The following is a 19,386-nucleotide window of genomic DNA, read 5'->3' as shown; positions in this document are numbered from 1 at the left end:
CAATTTTTTTAGTTTGTAATAGATTTATAGTGTTTTTTTAAATTATATTGATTTGCTAATCTTTAATATTTGGTAATTATAGATGTTACTTGGTGAAGCCATTGATATTGGAGATCTTCAAATTTCAAGCATTTGGTAAAGAAATACTTCAGCTATCTTAAGCCTTTTTTAAAAAAAAAAACTTCAGCTATCTTTAAGAGACAAAAAAATAATTCTAAATCCCTATCCATTTTGATGTTGTATAGCGTTATAAAAATCTATCTTTTTATTACTGTGTATTGATATTCAAGTGATCAATTTGTGCCATGTTGTCTATGTTGCAGTTATAAAAAGTTCGAAGAAGAGTTCATCACTTTGGTGAGGTTTTTTAAAATAAATGTTTACAAAGGTAAAAGTATTTAAAATGAGCCAATGGAGTTGGGCTAGGTACTTAAGGGAAAACCCAATACGGTAATTTGCAGTTCGATTTGCATTGGCCACCGGTGATTAAAAAATATCAGTATCGCCGGAGTCCATAGAATAATCGGTTGGTTTTGGCAGCCGGAAACTATGGTTAATTAGAAAAAAAGTATTTTGAATGCTAGTTATAATTTATTTAAGCTAAATAATTAATTCGGTAGATGATTTCTTTATATTTGCAGGGCAATTGCAAATATCAAATGCATTTGAGCTAATCCAATATGACCATAAACCCTCAAGGATCTGACGTTAAAGAGTTTCTCAAACTTTAAGTTAATAAACCGTGTATTGCAAATGTTGTTTCTTAAATAAGTGAAACTGATTTTCATCATGTGAAAATAGTACAGACCTAATAATTTGAATTTTTTTAAGAAATGCAAAACAGACCTCTGGAGGCATTGTCCAAAAAGATCAATATCAGAAGACAGAAATCATGATGGCTAATGAGGTATTTTTAAATATTTGATATACATATATCTTTTTCACCTTTCAAACTTCCTAAGTAGAATCTTATGTCTATATATTGAGAAATGCATTCTTAAGACAACCATTTGTGGACTAGACAATGATTGGGCTTGGTATTATTTGGGTTGTGATTATTTGAAGTAGGGGTGGGCGTTCGGGTATCCATTCGGGTTCGGTTCGGATCTAATCGGGTTTCGCGTTTAAAGATTTCAGCTCCATTCGGGTATTTCTAAATTCCGGTTCGAGTTCGGTTCGGATCTTTGCGGGTTTGGTTCGGGTTCGGATAACCCATTTAAATTATTTTTAAAATTTTAATATTCATTATATGCTTAAAATTTCTCAAAATCTATAAAACAAAATAATATATTACATATAAATTTGTATAATATATGTCAAAATACCTAAAATTAACATATAAATGAGTTTGATTTGAATATTTGGATTGAAAATCAATAGGTATTTCAAGCATTTTGGTGTTTTGAATATATTTTAGCTATTTTAGACATTTACTTTTGACTATTTATGTATATTTTCTAGTATTTTAGACAACTTAAAAGTATATTATATATTTTGGATGTTTTTAATATATATTAAATCTAAAAATAGGTAATATATTTAGGTATATAAATCTATTTCGGTTACATTGGGTACCCGAGATACTTCGGTACGGGTCGGGTTCGGTTTCGGTTCTTTACATACCAAAATTTTGAACCCGTTCGGATATTTAATCAATTTCGGTTTGGGTTTGGTACTACATTTTCGGATCGGGTTCGGTTCGGTTCTTCGGATCCGGGTTTTTTGCCAAGCCCTAATTTGAAGTGACAAGAAGGTTACTGAAATAACAAGGAAAAAATAGATTTCAAATGATTCTGTCGAACCTTTGTCGAGTCGTGATTATTGATATTCTAAGACCATCTCCGATATATTCTCCTATTTTTCTCTCTATAATAAAGAAACTCTATAGTAAAAGTGAGTTATTCTCCAATGTATTTCTCTTTTTTCTTCTTCTAAAAAAAAATATTCTTACGAGATTCTTTTTCTATTTTACAATTAACATCTTTTACTTATAATTGTTAAAAATTAATCCATTCATTGTAATTTTTGTTTTGTTTTTTTTTCAAAAAAATGCAATATTGTTTAAACTAACCATTTTACTAGAAAAATACATGATACAAAATATAATAATTTAAAATAGACATTATCTAAATATCAATATTACTATATTTTCCTATAAATGATTAATTTATGCATTCCGAAATGAGAAATGACTCTTTTTCAAAGTTGTTGGAGCATGTTGTATTAATTAATATTTAGGTTAAATTTAAATATGTTATCAATATGAAAAATCTAGCTATGTGAAAAATTTCATAATTAAATTTTAATTTTCATTTTAGCTACATATAAAAATAAATATCATTTGTTAAATAATTTTTTATTTTTAGATAAAATAACAATATTGCTTATTTATGTTATTTATAATTGTGAAAATTTAAGAATTATTATGTAAAAAAAAACTGTGTTGTTATATGTAAAAAAGAAATTGTATTTCTGCATAGACATATATTTTAATTATAATTATAAAAAACTAAAAAACTAATGTGTAAATAAAAAAGTTCATCTCTATTGTAAAAGAATGTTGTTATTTTTTGCTTTAAACATAAAAGAGAAAAATAGCAATCTCTTAAGATAAAAATAGAAGTGGATTAGATTAGATTTTACTTTATTATAGCATATATAAACAAATAGTATAGAGTTTGAAATGCTCTAATGTCACTGATGTTACTCCAAAAAAATAGTATTTAGTAACTTAAACATCTCCTTAAACATCAGCAACGGCTCTAAGCGAAGGAAACAAACAAACTTCCAAGCACAACACAACCCGATTCACCCAACACCTTAAAAAGCCGCCGACCTAGTAACAGTCGACACAGGACTTCTGTGCTATCCTGTCCTCCGGTCTCGTAGAGTTCATCAAATTTTATATTTTTAATAATATCTTTTGTTTAGCCGGTTTCAAACTTTTTGGTTAACATTAACCGATCAAAACCATAGTTTATAGATAATTAAAATTTTAGTAATTATTTCGGAGATAAATAAGGCTACAATTTTAAATTCAAAGGAATCTTGCATGAAATCATAGTTTATCGGAAATCTGATGATGATATAAAATAGTTAAAAACTATTCACAGACAAATAGATAATAACACCATAAAAGTAAATTTTAACCGTGCTGTTATAGTAAGATCATTGTTTCAAAAGTAGTCATTTACCAAGAAGGTGAAGCTAGACGAACATCATTTACTAAAACGTAAAATTATAAGACCATCTTGATAGATGGTCCATTGTTTTGTAATAAATCAAGAATCTGTCTTTTCTTCTACGATAACTTGCTTTAAGGTTTTGGGATGTGCTTCGTTTGTGACGGGCAAGTCTACCAGTGTTTGTGGAGGAGCAAAGTACATGTGAAGCGACATGATGCATATGATTATACCCAAGAAAAGCTGCATTGTTTGATTTAAGTCAAAGAAAGACACAACAATTAGGCAAAACACATTATACGTGAAGGAAGATATGAGATATAAATCATATACAAACGAACCTGGACCGTTGGTTTGAAGCTGAAGAGGTATATGGATGCTACCATAGTAAGTAGCATCGCCATTGAAGTAGAATAAACCTAGTAGAAGAAAATGTGGAAGTGAGTTGTTTAAGAAGTGTCTATTTGACTTAACTCTTATGCTCGATACAAGTTTTGATATTTCACCTTGACGATATTGTCTGCGTACTTCATTAACCACGAGACGAGTAAGCCGGTGGATCCGAGATTCAGAACTACCAACCAAGTGGTGATGCTATAGCCATCAAAGATACGTTGCCACCAAGGACCCTTTTCAAACCCGAGTCTGAAATCATCTGCTATAAGCCGAGCAACATTGAAAAGTGAACCAAACCTGGTAAACGTAGAGAAAGAATATTACAATTTTCCAATGAAGAAGAGCCTTGTAAGCCAAATAACGTGAGGGATGAGAAAGTGTTGATGTGAAGAAGAAAGAGATACCTACGTATACAACTGCAAGTTTTGCCAGTATAAGCTGTCATTGTTTCTCTTCATCAGAAACTCTGTGTAGATTCCGGCTAATGCGGACAAACCAGCTGAGAGAATGCCCAACAAATAGCCTTGTATAGGTGCTGTGAATAGGGAATCACATGAAGCTTCTCCACAACCCTTAACCTGAAACAACAAAGACAAACTGAATAGTTGAAATCATTCTGAACTAAAACAGCTAAGATGAGCAATATGTTGAGAAGCATAATGAGTATGCAGCAACACCTGGCTGGTGGTAGTTCCAACAGCTAAAAGACCAATAGCCATCCACTGAAGGTTTGATAATTTTCTCTTCAAAAACAACCTACAAATTATAATTTTTCTTACTCCAGAGAGAGGGAACATATAATCAATTTATTTAGAGAGCTTGAAAGAAAAGGGATACCTGAAGAGAATGGCAGTGGTGACGATCTTGAGATTACCCATGATCTGATAAGTGGATGTGTCCACATAAGTGAGTGTAGCAAACTGGACATTGTTATGGATGAGATAGATAATAGAAGGAATAACAAATAAGCGCACACTCCTCCAATCTGTAGTAATCTTCGCAGTTGCTAAGGAGGATGTCCGCGTCTCTCTCCAGAGAAACAAACCAGAAATGATCAGCTGCACGGCAAAATAAAACTGAGAAGCTAAGTAAGAGATGCAAGGAGAAATGGGCTGAGCATAACGAGAAGAAGAAGAAAAAAAGGAACCTTGAAGACTTCAGCAAGAAAGGGAACAGTAGCGTAATCGTAGTTATAACCTCCTTCATCACTTTGAGATAGAGTTGTTAGAATTCCCTGAGGCATAAATAAGGTTTACAAATTGAGAGAGGAGGACAAATTAAGCATCTGATTTCGAATCTGTCCAGCTAATACTGTTCAAAATCTAAGCACGGAACATTAATAAAGAAGAAGAAGGAAGGATGATGATGAAGAACAGACAACAAATTCTTATCCAGCTATACAGATGAAGCAATCATTTTTTTTTTCTCTATAACAAGCATTAAGTGTTACGTTCACAGTGTAAAATATAATGAAATATCGCATCTCGCGATCCAATGGTTGGGAATGGCATTAACAAGCTTTAAAACCCCGAGATGATTCGATTTGGCGACAATTATCACCAAGCTCAACTACTAATAGATCCGCGGAGATTCCAAAATCAATACATAAATCGAAAACGAATCTCAAATTCTAATAGTGCCACAAAGTACCAATGAGTACAACACATTCTCACTGAACCAATCAATTCATGGAAGGTGATCTTAAACAAATCCGTGTTCAATCAACAACAGAGATACAATCAAATGTACACTCGTATAGATTTTGTCGACCAGCAGTATAGCTTAGTTACAGATCAGCCAGATTCAAATCATAAATAGCGACACGCAAAAAACAAAAATTTAGGGAACGAACAAATTGGAACCTGGGAGCTAGTAAGAATAGTGAGAAGTAGTGCGACAAAGTACCACGGAGTACCCATTCCTCTCTCTCTCTCTCTTCTTCTTCTTCACTTGTTCACCGCTGAGAGCTCTCTCACTTTTGGTAGCTCTTTCTTCATTCTCTTCGCATCGCTTCTTTTCTTTTCCCCCATTAAATTTTCTTTCTCGCCATCAAAGTTAAACTACGTCGCTTGGATATTTAGGATTTTAGGCCCGACTATTATCAAATGTTTGGGCCTTGTTAATATCCAAAAGGCTTTTCATTTTTCTCCTCCACACCCAGCCTACCACCGTCGTTGCAATTCTTATAAAAAAAATGCAGTTCATAATCTTCTTATTTCTTTTTCAATTTTCATAGTAGAAAAAATTATTTCCAGATAGTAACACAATATATATATATATATATGAGAATTATCTTATTTTTAAAGATATTTTTCTTTCCATTTTGAGAATTTATCTTTATACAATTTTTACATAATTAATATTAAATTTAAAATTAGTTTATATCTAAATTCTTTTAACTTTTATTGTAGAAAATATTATTTTCAAATAACAACACAATATATATAAATATATATGTGAATTATATTTTTAATATGTTTTTATTTTGACAAATTTATCATATTAATTTAATGATCTAATATAAGATATAAATCTAATGTTATTATTTATTAACATAAAATTCGTTTATAATTATATAATAATTTATATATAATACTTTATTAAGGTAATATTGGCATTAACCATCTCAATTTTTTAAAATTTATAATAAAAACAATTATAAGAATTATCTTATATATACTTTTAAAGAGATATGCTTTTATTTTTGACAATTTAATTATATTAATTTATAATCAATTATCTAATGTAACAGATAAATTTAATATTATTAATACAAATTTTGGTTTTAATATAAAAAATTATTAAAGGTAATATTGATGTGCACGTAGAGGTGTTCAATCCGGATATTGGTTCGGTTTCTGTATTGGTTTTTTCGGTATTTCGGTTTTTAAAAAATAACTACCATATTAAAACTATATTTACTTTGGTTTGGTTCGGTTTATATACCGTCGATTTTCAGTTTATTCAGTTTTATACCGAAATACCATAAATAAATATATATATATATATGTATCATTTATAGTATTTATGAATTTTACTTTATATGATTAGATATCGGCTTTAACATAACATGAAGATATCGGTTTTAAATAGACTATATTTTTACTATTTAAAATAATTAGTAAACATATTAAGTTAATAATAATAGTTTTTACAGAATAAAAATAAGAAAAAATAGTAATTCATAATATTACAAATAACTAAATATTATCCATTTGTCAACAAAAGAGTAAAAAATATGTTTTGTTAATTTGATAAAAATGAAAAGAATCATTTTTAACTTAAAATATAATATAAAATTACTAAAATCAACAATATAAGTATGACGATCATATCAATAAAATAAATTAGGTATATATTATTCATTATATTATATAATTTACATATAATTATACTAATATATTTTAACTGATCGGTTTATATATCAAACCATATCCATATACCGCAGTTTCTTAAAAATAACATTCATTCGGTATTACCAAATCCAAACCACTTTTTCTATTTCAGTTCGGTTTGGTTTTACCAGATTTAACACCTCTATGTGCAGGTCTCAGGCTCTAGGAATTTCTATATATTCATCAAAAGGTTTGAGTAATGAACTAGTAAAAATATGCAATCTCTCATTTCCAGATGATAACTTTCCACTTACTATCACAACCCTCACTACAAGCAGAGTCAGGCACAGAATGGAGTTTCTGCCTTTTTCATCTTCCTATTCTTCCCTAGACCAAGCTTCCTAAGTAAACCCCAAAGACCTGTGTGTTTACTGCTTTCCAAATTATCAACTTGAGAGACCTCCACAGCTTTCACCTTATTTGTTTGGTTGCTAATGTTGCCTACAGCTTCAGGTTCACAGTTTCCATCAATATCATGGTCATATGTCCGGTCGTTTTTGTTGTCTCCGGTTTCAAATCAGGGATTCTCCTTGAAGATCCGTACACCACACTCCCTAATTGTGTGGTTATCTGAGCTGGTGAATTGAAAAATCATCTCGCTTGTATCCACATCCACTTCAGGGCAGCTTTTTTTTCTTTGGTGTGACAATTTATCACCAATTATAAAGAGATGAGGTGTTCGAATTTGAGGAGACTGGCCTGGATTTATTTTAGTCAGATAGTTGACTTGGTTAATGATGACACCTTCTTTGCTTCTTATATAACAATCTACACTAGAAAATGTGTTGTCTTTGATTGAATCAAGCCGAACGCAAGCCTTAAATCTTGAGTAGGCAGTGCAGAAATTCCCTGGAGAGATGGTTATGTAGTTTGATCTAGCTTTGTGAGTGAACTCCGCGGGGACTTGTATACCGGGTGAGCATACATATTCGGCAAACCTACTATCTATAATTTCTCTTCTTGCTTCCTCATCAAGTCTCCAACAGTCACGAAACATGAGTTCTCTGATTGAATCTGAATCTCGTAAAAGCATTGAGAATTCCACTCTCTCAAGAGAAACACAACCGTTTGCATGCAAGAACTTGAGATAACTGGGGAGACCCTCCACTGATATGAGTTCTGTACAGTTTTCGATGATAAGAGTTTGTAACCGATGGAGACCGCTGACGTAATCTGGAATCCTCTCTATATCACTGCCGCTTAGGTCTATCTTGCTTAAACTTTGTGGAACATGAGTTGTGAATCTCGTGAGCTCTCTTCCAACAACATTAGGCCTTTGTTTTGTACAGTTTTCGTTGATAAAAGCGTGTGGCCTCACGTAAGCTGGTATCCTCTCCATATTACTTTTGCTTAGGTCTTCATAATTCCATACACTTTCTGGAACATGGGGTAATCTCTTGAAGTCTCTGTTGCGGTTTCGACCAACAAATGATGAACTTCCGATCCAAAGATTATTGATGTTCCTAGTAATATCTGGAAAACTTCTCAATACTGAGGTACACATCAGGTTACGATACTGTGAGTGTCGGTTGGAACAACCAATAGATTTTTGCAACCCCACATCCTCACCGTTGTTTTTTTTTCCACGGATAGACCCTCTCTCCGGGTATTCAAATGGACCCTAAAGCATATGCCCATATCCGTGTTAGGTGACCAGGATAATTGTGACTTAGTTTTGTGCAGCAGGTGGATCGAACCTGCCCTCACCGTTGTTAGTTTGTATGGTTCACAATAGAGGAAGGAAACTTCACCAGGTTCGTGCATTGGATAAATGTCAGCGTCTCGAGATTAGTAGCTCTAGAAAGATTTGGGATCTCTTTAAACTTGAAACAAAAGTTCAAATTCACCTTCCTCAGATTTACAAGGGGCTGCAAGTCAAACACTACAACAAATGATAAATTATCATACATCAGGTTGAATCATAAGAAACATATTTAAGTATATCGTCAAATACCAACCTGGATTCCTCCCCATAGCTTCTCGATTTTGCCAGATGCCATATTGAGCTTGATGAGAAATTCAGGCCGAAATGATAAAAACAAAAGAATATTTTTGAGAAAAATGTTTGAGAGAAGCTTTATGTGAGATAAAACTAGGGCTGGGCAAAAAACCCGGATCCGAAGAACCGAACCGAACCCGATTCGAAAAAGTAGTACCAAACCCGAACCGAAATTGATTAAATATCCGAACGGATTCAAAATTTTGGTATGTAAAGAACCAAAACCGAATCCTACCCGAACCGAAGTATCTCGGGTACCCAATGTAACCGAAATAGATTTATATACTTAAATATATTACCTATTTTTAGATTTAATATATATTAAAAACATCCAAAATATATAATATACTTTTAAGTTGTCTAAAATACTTGAAAATATACATAAATAGTCAAAAGTAAATGTCTAAAATAGCTAAAATATATTTAAAACACCAAAATGCTTGAAATATCTATTGATTTTCAATCCAAATATTCAAATCAAACTCATTTATATGTTAATTTTAGGTATTTTGACATATATTATACAAATTTATATATAATATATTATTTTGTTTTATAGATTTTGAAAAATTTTAAGCATATAATGAATATTAAAATTTTAAAAATAATTTAAATGGGTTATCCGAACCCGAACCGAACCCGCAAAGATCCGAACCAAACCCGAACCGAAATTTAGAAATACCCGAATGGGGCTGAAATCTTTAAACCCGAAAACCCGAAATCCGATTAGATCCGAACCGAACCCGAATGGGTACCCGAACGCCCACCCCTAGATAAAACTAGGCATGCGAGTTTGGGTAGTTCAGATAGTTCAGTTCAGGTAGTTGCGGTTCGATCAAAATCTTGCCGAACTGAACTGGAGAAAAGTTCAGATCAGTAAACGGGTAGTTTAGTTTTAAATTTTTTACTAAAGCTAATTGAAATTTTTTATTTGAATTATATTTCAACTAAAAATTTGGTCAAATTCGGATAATTTCGGTTAGTTCGGGTAATTCAGTTCGATTTTTGTTAATTCTGTTTGAAACAGTTCTTTTTTAAAAAAACTGAACTAACCTAAAACCGAATTGAAAACTAAAGTTTTTTAATAAACTTGCTGAATTATACCGAACTTGTAACCTAACTAACCAAAAATTTTGGTTAGGTTCGATTCAAAACTGTGTGGCTGGATAAAACAATCTTAGAAAGCCTGAGTTATTTTATTAGATTACTGAAGAAGATACTTGTAAGTTCTCTGTTCTTAAATTTTTTGTGAGAAATTTTTAGAAGATATCTAACAAGAAAAGTTTTTGAATGAAGATTTTGTGTTCAAAGTTCATACTATAAATTTCTATACATCTCACAATTTCAAATCTTCCTTAAACCAAACTTCTTAAGGAAAGTGGAACTCCATCGACCTGTGTGTTTGGTGATTTCAACTTGAGAGGCCTCCACAGCTGCAGCTTTATCTGCTGTTTGGTACCTAATGTTGCTTTTAGCTTCAGGTTCACAGTCTCCATCATTATCGTGGTCTCCGATTTTATAGCAGAACCGTTCAGTGATATTAGGTTTCTTGACTTCCTCCTCCCAGAGCCGTACACCACACTCAATAATTTTGTGGTTGTCTGAGCAGTTGAATTCAAAGAGAATCTCGCTTGTATTCACATCCACTTCAGGGCTTTTATTTTGTTGGCGTGACAAGTCACCACCAAGTACAAAGAGATGCCGGTTTCCAGCTTGAAGAGACTCGCCTGAACTCAATTTCGTCACATAGTTGACTTGGTTAATGAGGACACCTTCTTTGTTTCTTAGATAACAAGTTACATTCACAAGTGCGTTGGCCTTGATTGGTGATAGCAGGAAGCAAACCTGAAATCTTGAAGAAGCAGTGGAAAAGTTCCCCGGAGAGATGGTTATGGAGTTTGCTGCAGCTTTGTGAGTGAACTCAGCGGGGACTTGTTTACCTGGTAAGCATACATACTCGGAATACCTTCGATTTAAGATTACTCTTCTTGCTTCTTTATCGAGTCTTAAGCAATTATGGAACATGAGTTCCCTGATTGAATCTGAATCTTGTAGTAACATTGACAATTCGACTCTCTCAAGTGAAACACAATTGTTTGCTTGTAGGGACTTGAGGGAACTGGGGAGATTCTCCACGGACATGAGTTTTCTACAGTTTTCGACGATAAGAGTTTGTAACCGATGGAGACCGCTGACATAGTCTGGAATCCTCTCTATGCCACTATCGCTTAGGTCTAGCTTCCTCACACTTTCTGGAAGATGTGTTAATCTCTTGGGTTCTCTGCCAACTACATCAAGCATTTGGCCATGACAACGACGACCAACGAATGATGGACCAACCCAAAAATTCTCGATTTTCCTAGTAATATCTGGAAAAGTTCTCATTCGTGAGGAATATCTCCCAAGAGATGTTGAGCTTGTGTTGGTTGGAACAACTTGTAGCTTATTGCAACCCCACATCCTCACCGTTTTTAGTTTGTATAGATTCATAATAGACGACGGAAACTTCATCAAACTCGTGCATTGGATGAATGTCAGAGTCTCAAGATTAGTAGCTCTGGAAAGATTTGGTATCTCTTTCAAGTTGGAACAAAAGTTCAGATTTACCTTCTTCAGGTTTACAAGGGGCTGCATGTCAAAAACACCACAACAAATGAGAAAATATCATACATAAGGTTGAACCATCAGAAACATTTTCAGGTATATATCAAATACCAACCTGGATTCCTCCCCATAGCTTCTCAAATTTGCTTGATGGCATGTTGAGCTCGATGAGAAATTCAGGCCGAAATGTTGGAGGAAGACTTGTTCCTGGGTATGAATTCCAATGTAATAACCTTAGACGAGGTAGAAACTCCATGTCTTCTAGACGAGGTAGATAATCCATGCCCTCTAGTGTGCACAAGCTTACATTTTCATTGGAATGGCCCATGTAAACTCTTAAAAATTGGAGATTACACATTCTTTCAAAGGCTCTACGACTTATAAACAACTCCTCGGTCTTGGGCATATCAAAAGATATGCCCACGACAGATTCAGTACCCTGACATGTATCAAAAAGGAAAAATTAATGAAATTGTTATCAAAATAGGCAAATATGTATCCAGCAATATATAGGTAAGAACTTACTGTTCCATTTGCCAGTACATTGAGAATGTCTTGAGCTTCTACTAGAAATTGACGTTTCCCCGGCTCATTAGACTGTTTTACAACTTCCAGTCTACCGAATTGTTGGAGTAGATAATGCATCACTATCTTCCCATCAGTAGAAACATACACTAGAGATTTATCCGCTAGGATCTTCAACCCATTTCTGACATCCAAATTACTGTCAGAGAGCATGGTCGCCACATGGTCAGCATCCTCATTGTTGAAGAAGCATGCTATGTGGAGAAATATAGCTTGGTGTTTCTTCGACAATTTGTCATATCCCACTCTTAGTACGTCCTCAATTTTGCTATCAAGACTATTTTCAAGCCCAGATAACTGAAGCTCCCACTCGGATTTGGTCTCACCACGCAAAGATGAACCTACAACACAAAGGCCTAACGGGAGATTACCGCAAATCTTTGCTGCTTTCTTTGCAAGCTTTTCAAAACCAGCTTGTGGGGAAGTTTTTTTGAAAGCAGATAGGCAGAAGATTTCAAGAGCTTCTTCTTCGTATGGAAAATCAACAGTGTAGATAACATTAATACCATGTGCCTTCAAAATCTTTTTATCCTCTGTAGTAACAATGATCCGACTTCCGGAACCAAACCAGTTAGGCTCGTTAGCCAAAACCACTAATTGCTCTAGATCATCTACACCATCAAGAACTATAAGCACTTTTTGGTCTTGCAGCCATTCTTTTACTGCACCTAAATGCCGTATCTTCATATCTTTTTGGTTCAAAATCTTGGACAGAAATTCGCTTTGCAAACACAACTTGGAATCATAGTCATCAACACCCCTTATGCTCCTCTTAAGACCTCCCTCGAGGTTACCCATAAAACAACTAAGTAGGAAATTGCTAGAGAGTTTGTTGTATAAAGCTCTAGCAATGGTGGTCTTACCAATTCCCGCAGGACCCCAAACTCCAATCATCTTCACTTCATCGCACTCTAGGCACAACAAAGAGTCTAATTTCATTAAGTGAGATTCCATTCCAACCATGCCCTCAAAATCTCTTGAGAGTGTGAGATTAAGTTTTTTGGAAACATCTGCGGCAATCTTTCCGACCATCTCCCCTTCATCGTCCCTAATAAATCACAGAAACAAAATTCTTGTTGGCGGGTTTTAATCATATATTTTCATGCCAATTTTGAAAAACCATTTTGCTCACAAAGATCAAAGCATTCTAATTCAAACCCAGAGCTGTGCTTAGAGGCTTTTGAAAAAGACATTTGCCTAGGCTCCCAAGTTTTGTAGAAATTTCAGAGCCCCTAATTACAAAAAATATTTTTACATGGTAGTGAACATATGATCTTAATCAGATTTTTACTTTTATTTGATTTTTAATTGGACTTCTGTTTAAAATAACTATGTTTGTGATTATTTTTTGCTATATTTTAAATAAAACTATAAAGATTCTACTTCTAAAAACCGTAAATATTTGATCCACATTGGTTTTCTTTTTATATGCTACGAGTTAGATTTATTTTATATATTTATGAGAATTTGATAAAAATTATAATATTTTGAATATATTGTTTATTATAGTTAATTTAAATACTAAGATTTACCTTTTTGACAACTACCAACATTTCAATCAAAAATTTGTATATTTGTATTTATATTACAAATTCATACTTTTTAATCATGATTTAAAAATTTTAGTTTATAAAATTTTGGTGAAGAAAATTTAGAAAACATTTAGGTAATAATTCAGAACTTTTGAGTGTTATATATATATTAAAAATATTTTATATAATTTGAATTTAAATAGAACTATTATTAAAAAAATATCATGTAACATGTATTTTTGAACTCGCCTTGGGCCTCCAAAAAACTTTGCACGGCGTAAACCGAAAGAAGAAAAGAGAAGACAAACCAGTTAAGATAGTGTTCTCCGGCTATTTCTGCAACATTAGTCAAAGCCTTGGTCCATCTGTGCTTCACTTCCTCTGTTTTTCCTTGACAAGTTGTTTCGAAAGCACTTCCAAAATTGCCGCTCTGTTTTCGAACATCAGACGGGTCAACGTCATAAAAGATAGTCATCACAACCTGGCCTTGATCTTCTTTACACTTCAAGATTTCCACCAGCTCATCTAAGCACCATCCCGATGAAGCATAGTTCTTGGAGAGCACAACGATGGAGACCCTCGATTCTCTAATCGCTTGTACGAGATCAAGTCCGATCGTGTGGCCTCTTTCGATCTCCTGATCTTTAAATGACACAATCCCCTTCCTCTCAAATTCTCTGTGTAAATGACTGAGAAATGGTCGACGAACATCTTGGCCATGGAAGCTAGGGAAGACATGGTATCTCCTTGGGTAACTCAGAGCAGAAGAAGCCATAATACTTGCAAAGATTTCTGGAGAAGACTAATTGATGGAAAATGCGTAGGGGAGAAGAGAAACCTGAGAGTGAGAGAGATATCAAATGCTGATTAGTAAACTTTTCTTTTAAAGTCTTTGTATAATCGTGGAGTCGTGCGTGGACACGACACTTCCTCATAGACGTCGACGACCTATATATTAAGTTAATGTATAAAAAAACACAATAATCCAAAGTAGGTGACAGCTAATCAATATTCATATACTAATCAGTGCTTAATAATCTAGCAGACGTGGTGGATGTTTACACAACGTGAAGGCCACAACGTAACGGGAACGCATCATATCTTGGACTGCCGAGAACACCCTAACATCTTTTCAACGATCAACAGTACAAACGTGCCAAACAATAAGAACATTTCCTAAATATTCCTGCAATTTTAATCTTTCTTAATTTCCTGGGAAACCGCTACAGAAAGAAAACAATCAGGGATTTTCTTAGCAGACGTGAAGAAAAATTAGGGGAAAATAATCTCCCTTTAGATATCTTCGGTTGCTTCAATTTCTCCTTCTCCGTGTGAATAGAGTTTGTTTTTCAAAAGGTGAGTATAACATTTTATCAAAATCTTATAAACTGTTGGTTTTCCTTTTTGAGATTGTTTTTGGATGATCAGGTCGAAAATTGTCCTGATGATTCGTTTCCTGTATGATGTGATTATGTATGCTTGATTAATGGATCCTTGAACATTAAAGGAACGTCATTTCAGGTTTAGTCCCAAAACCCTTGTACTTTTTATCTGTATATCTCAATGTTCATTGGTCTCATTTTGTTCTTAACTGCTGTATAAATGTGTAATGTAATTCAAATTCTTAACATTTTTTCTGATAGTTTTTCTACAGCGTTCAAAAATCTCAAGCCTATTTTCCTGTTGGGGTTTTGGGATTAAAAAGGAGATTTGAGGATTTAATCACAACAACATTTGTCGAATGGAACAGTTCAGACAAATTGGCGAAGTTCTTGGAAGTCTAAATGCTCTTATGGTATTACAAGACGATATCTTGATCAACCAAAGACAATGTTGTCTGCTGTTAGAGATCTTCAGCTTAGCTTTCACCACGGTCTCCGAAGAGATCAGACAGAATCTAAAACTGGAAGAGAAGCACACCAAATGGAAAGCCCTTGAACATCCCTTGAGAGAGCTTTACAGAGTGTTTAAAGAAGGAGAGTTATACGTCAAGCATTGCATGGACAATAGTGACTGGTGGGGCAAAGTCATCAATCTTCATCAGAACAAAGATTGCGTCGAGTTTCACATACACAACTTGTTCTGTTATTTCCCAGCCGTTGTTGAAGCGATCGAGGCTGCGGGAGAAATCTCGGGCCTCGACCCTTCTGAGATGGAGAGAAGGAGAGTTGTGATCTCGAGAAAGTACGATAGAGAGTGGAATGATCCTAAGCTGTTTCAATGGAGGTTTGGGAAACAGTATCTTGTTCCAAAGGATGTCTGCAGCCGGTTCGAGAATTCGTGGAGAGAAGACAGATGGAAACTAGTGGAGGCATTGCAAGAGAAGAGGAAATCAAACACCGACGAGATCGGAAAGACGGAGAAGCGTTTAGCTGATCTGCTTTTGAAGAAGCTAATCGGTTTGGAGCAGTTTAACGGTAAACTGTTTCCGAGTTCGATACTTCTCGGCTCAAAGGATTACCAGGTGAAAAGGAGGTTAGATGGAGACGGACATTACAAGGAGATTCAATGGTTTGGTGATAGTTTTGTTGTGAGACACCTCTTCAGCGATCTTGAGCCGTTGAGTTCAGAGATTTCATCTCTTTTAGCACTTTGTCATTCGAATATACATCAGTACCTGTGTGGATTCTATGACGAAGAGAGGAAAGAATGTTTTTTGGTTATGGAGTTGATGCACAAAGATTTGCAGAGCTACATGAAGGAGAATTGTGGACCGAGAAGAAGGTATCTCTTCTCCGTTTCCGTGGTGGTTGATATCATGATGCAGATAGCGAGAGGGATGGAGTATCTCCATGGGAATGATATCTTCCATGGAGATTTAAACCCGACGAATATTCTCTTGAAAGAGAGATGTTACACCGAAGGTTATTTCCACGTGAAAATCTCAGGTTTCGGTTTATCTTCGGTCAAATCTCAGTCTTCTTCTTCCTCGAGAGCAAGCACTCATGATCCTGTGATATGGTATGCACCTGAAGTTCTAGCGGAGATGGAACAAGGCACAAAAACTCCGAAATCGAAGCTGACGCATAAAGCCGATGTGTATAGTTTTGCGATGGTTTGTTTTGAGCTGATAACAGGTAAAGTACCTTTTGAAGATAGTCATCTCCAAGGTGAGCAAATGGCTATCAACATTAGAATGGGAGAGAGACCTCTCTTCCCTTTCCCTTCACCAAAGTACCTCGTTTGTCTGATCAAACGGTGTTGGCACTCGGAACCGAGCCAGCGTCCGAACTTCTCTTCCATCTGCCGGATACTACGTTACATCAAGAAGTTCCTAGTTGTGAATCCGGACCATGGTCACCCTCAGATTCAAACTCCACTAGTTGACTGTTGGGATTTGGAAGCAAGGTACTTGAGAAAGTTCCCAGGTGAGTTAGGGTCCCACGTGGCGTCGGTGACTCAAATTCCTTTCCAGCTGTACTCATACCGGGTTTTGGAAAGAGAGAAGATGAATCCAACAAACTCAAAAGAAAGCAGTAGTACAGAGGCAAGCGAATCAGAAGTTGAAGATCCTTCACCTAATGCAGGGATAATAAGAGATACAAAGTCTTTGTGTTTAGATACAATATCTGAATACTCAGATACAAGATCAGTCTACTCAGAAGCTCCCATCAAAAAGGTCTCAGCTTCAAAGAACAGTGAAGAATTGGTCAAGCTAAGAAAAAGTCCAAGCTTAGGTTAGTGTTTCCACCTCTCTGTTTTTTCAACTATGTAGTTAAGTTGATCGATAAATGATAACACTAGATTTCTCTTAAAAATCATCAACGCAGGGTCGTCAACAAAGTTGAGATCAACCGGAACTTCGCCGGTAAAAGCAAGATCATCACCAAAAGCATTACCCTTGAGTTCATTTGGAAGGAGCATAAAAACGAGGAAGGATAGTCGATTGCCTTTGAGTCCAATGAGTCCACTAAGTCCAAGGAGACGTAGACTACAAACTGGTCATGCTTCTGACTCGGAGCTTCCTTAGCTTTTTCATCTAAACCAGATCATTAAGATGTTTAATGAAGACTCTTTTTTTAGTCATCATTTCATGGATTCAGACGTGAGAAACACACAAAAAAGAAGAAAAAAGGAGGTAAGGATCTTTAGAACACTTTTTTTGTCAGTTAGTTTAGAAGTTCTCTTTGGGATTCTGTCTTCAAGAGTATTGATTTCATCATCTTTTTGCTAGCTATTGCAAGTTGCTTTTTGGAGTTTGGTATAAAAATCAAGAACTTAAATGGTTTTTGAGTTCAATGGCATACTATTGTTGTAATGGATTTTTCTAAACATAGTACAGCTTCACTATACAAAAATCAAGATCTTAAATGGTTTTTGGTAGCTAATGTTATAATGGTTGTTCTTTTATGTGCATAACATAATTTGATCAGCTTTGGTAAGAGATTAAAATCAATTTATTCTATTTTCTTGTTTCTTTAAACATTCAAGGCACGTAGTATTTCGAGTTTTTAGAATACTTTTTATTTTAGTGTTTGGTAAAAAGCACTTTATTTAAGAAAATGTCAAAATGGTTTCTATAAACATTATACTGTTTGACATTTTACCAATTGGAATCTTGTTTTTGGACTTTGTTATTCTATGAGAAAAAATTTCCATTTATTAATGGGAATTTTTTGAAATTTCATTAATTAATATTAGATACTCTTAATTATAATAATACAGTCTTATTTAATATACATGATATGATGTCTTACATGCAAATAATATACGAATTTATATATAATTTAAATATAATAATTTATTTAGTGTTGATTTTACCAATAGATTACAATGCTTCAATTTAGTAGCTATGACTCAGCATCGGGTCCAATCGAATTTTATTTTTGTTTTTGGAGACCTGAAATTTAAATTCATACGAACTTTTAAATTTCAGTTTAAATTAGTTCATGTTTTTTTCAGCTTCGGTTCAGATATAGTAATACATCGCAAATCCGGTTAAATCCTTTTTAGGGCTTTTTGCAGAATTGACCTATAACTTAAAGTCAAACACAAAATTAACCTCTTTTTTTTTTGAAAATTGGTTTTGCCCTATTCACCCCACAAGTTCATATAATTTACGAAAATGCCATCAATTTTTTTTTTCTTTTTTTTTTCGAAAATGACATTTTTACTCTCTCACCCTCATCATCTTCAAGTAATTATAAGATTGCCATTGTCATCAATACCACAACCACCATGAACAACCAATTTGAAGCTCTTAATGCTCCCAAAATCGATTTACCCTTCTTCTTTTTCCATTCTTGTGAACTAAACACAACATATCTCTCACTTTCTCTCCACAATGAGCTAAAAAAACCCAAGATTTTGATTCTAAATTTTTTATGGTTCATAGAGTCATAGAAGCTAACGATTCTGGGTGGGTTACTTTCGTTTGTGATTCTGTGTGCTTGGAGAAGCCTTATGTATGCTAAGGAACTTATCTCACTAATTTAAAGTATGACATCGAGTTTTTTTCCAGATCTGTTCGTCAGACGACTTACTTGGGAAGTCGTCTGAGGAAGTCGTCTGGCTGTAGACAACTTACCTGGAAGTCATCTGGTCAACGCAGAGGTTATTTTTGCAATTGACTTTGAAATCTGTAACCTGAAACGACTGAAAGTTAAGTCGTCTGTTTTTGTTTGGTTTCAAAAAAATTTCCAAAGAACCTAGACGACTTACATTTCAGTCGTCATAGGTTAGTTTTGCATTTG

At 34.4% G+C, this 19,386-nt stretch overlaps 3 protein-coding genes across 4 annotated transcripts; 1 reads left to right on the top strand and 2 right to left on the bottom strand.

Annotated features, from left to right (window-relative positions):
• Positions 1 to 3,125: 3,125 nt before the first annotated feature.
• Positions 3,126 to 5,637, bottom strand: LOC106440930 (CMP-sialic acid transporter 1). The gene is made up of 8 exons (XM_013882711.3): positions 5,441 to 5,637; positions 4,726 to 4,812; positions 4,416 to 4,636; positions 4,256 to 4,334; positions 3,987 to 4,156; positions 3,689 to 3,875; positions 3,524 to 3,601; positions 3,126 to 3,425 (listed from the first exon to the last, which is right to left on the bottom strand). Exons 1-8 carry the CDS (start codon positions 5,495 to 5,497, stop codon positions 3,282 to 3,284), a joined length of 1,023 nt encoding a protein of 340 aa, XP_013738165.1. The 5' UTR covers positions 5,498 to 5,637; the 3' UTR covers positions 3,126 to 3,281.
• Positions 5,638 to 10,237: 4,600 nt separating this feature from the next.
• On the bottom strand, positions 10,238 to 14,667 carry LOC106440931 (disease resistance protein RML1A-like). The gene is made up of 4 exons (XM_013882712.3): positions 14,002 to 14,667; positions 12,102 to 13,209; positions 11,692 to 12,015; positions 10,238 to 11,600 (listed from the first exon to the last, which is right to left on the bottom strand). The coding sequence occupies exons 1-4, from the start codon at positions 14,466 to 14,468 to the stop codon at positions 10,317 to 10,319; spliced, it is 3,183 nt and encodes a 1,060-aa protein (XP_013738166.1). The 5' UTR covers positions 14,469 to 14,667; the 3' UTR covers positions 10,238 to 10,316.
• Positions 14,668 to 14,856: 189 nt separating this feature from the next.
• LOC106446316 (mitogen-activated protein kinase kinase kinase 13-like) lies at positions 14,857 to 17,874 on the top strand. Of its 2 annotated transcripts, XM_048756209.1 has the most exons (3): positions 14,857 to 15,049; positions 15,122 to 17,370; positions 17,464 to 17,874. In XM_048756209.1, the coding sequence occupies exons 2-3, from the start codon at positions 15,435 to 15,437 to the stop codon at positions 17,661 to 17,663; spliced, it is 2,136 nt and encodes a 711-aa protein (XP_048612166.1). In that variant the 5' UTR covers positions 14,857 to 15,049; positions 15,122 to 15,434; the 3' UTR covers positions 17,664 to 17,874. The 2 variants fall into 2 exon arrangements, with proteins under 2 accessions (XP_048612166.1, XP_013743467.2); XM_013888013.3 differs by lacking the exon at positions 14,857 to 15,049 and having other exon boundaries at positions 15,084 to 17,370.
• The last annotated feature ends 1,512 nt before the right edge of the window (positions 17,875 to 19,386 follow it).

This window comes from Brassica napus, chromosome C4 (assembly GCF_020379485.1).
Source record: "Brassica napus cultivar Da-Ae chromosome C4, Da-Ae, whole genome shotgun sequence".
NCBI classification, from domain to species: domain Eukaryota; kingdom Viridiplantae; phylum Streptophyta; class Magnoliopsida; order Brassicales; family Brassicaceae; genus Brassica; species Brassica napus.
This window is presented reverse-complemented; position numbering and strand designations above follow the sequence as displayed.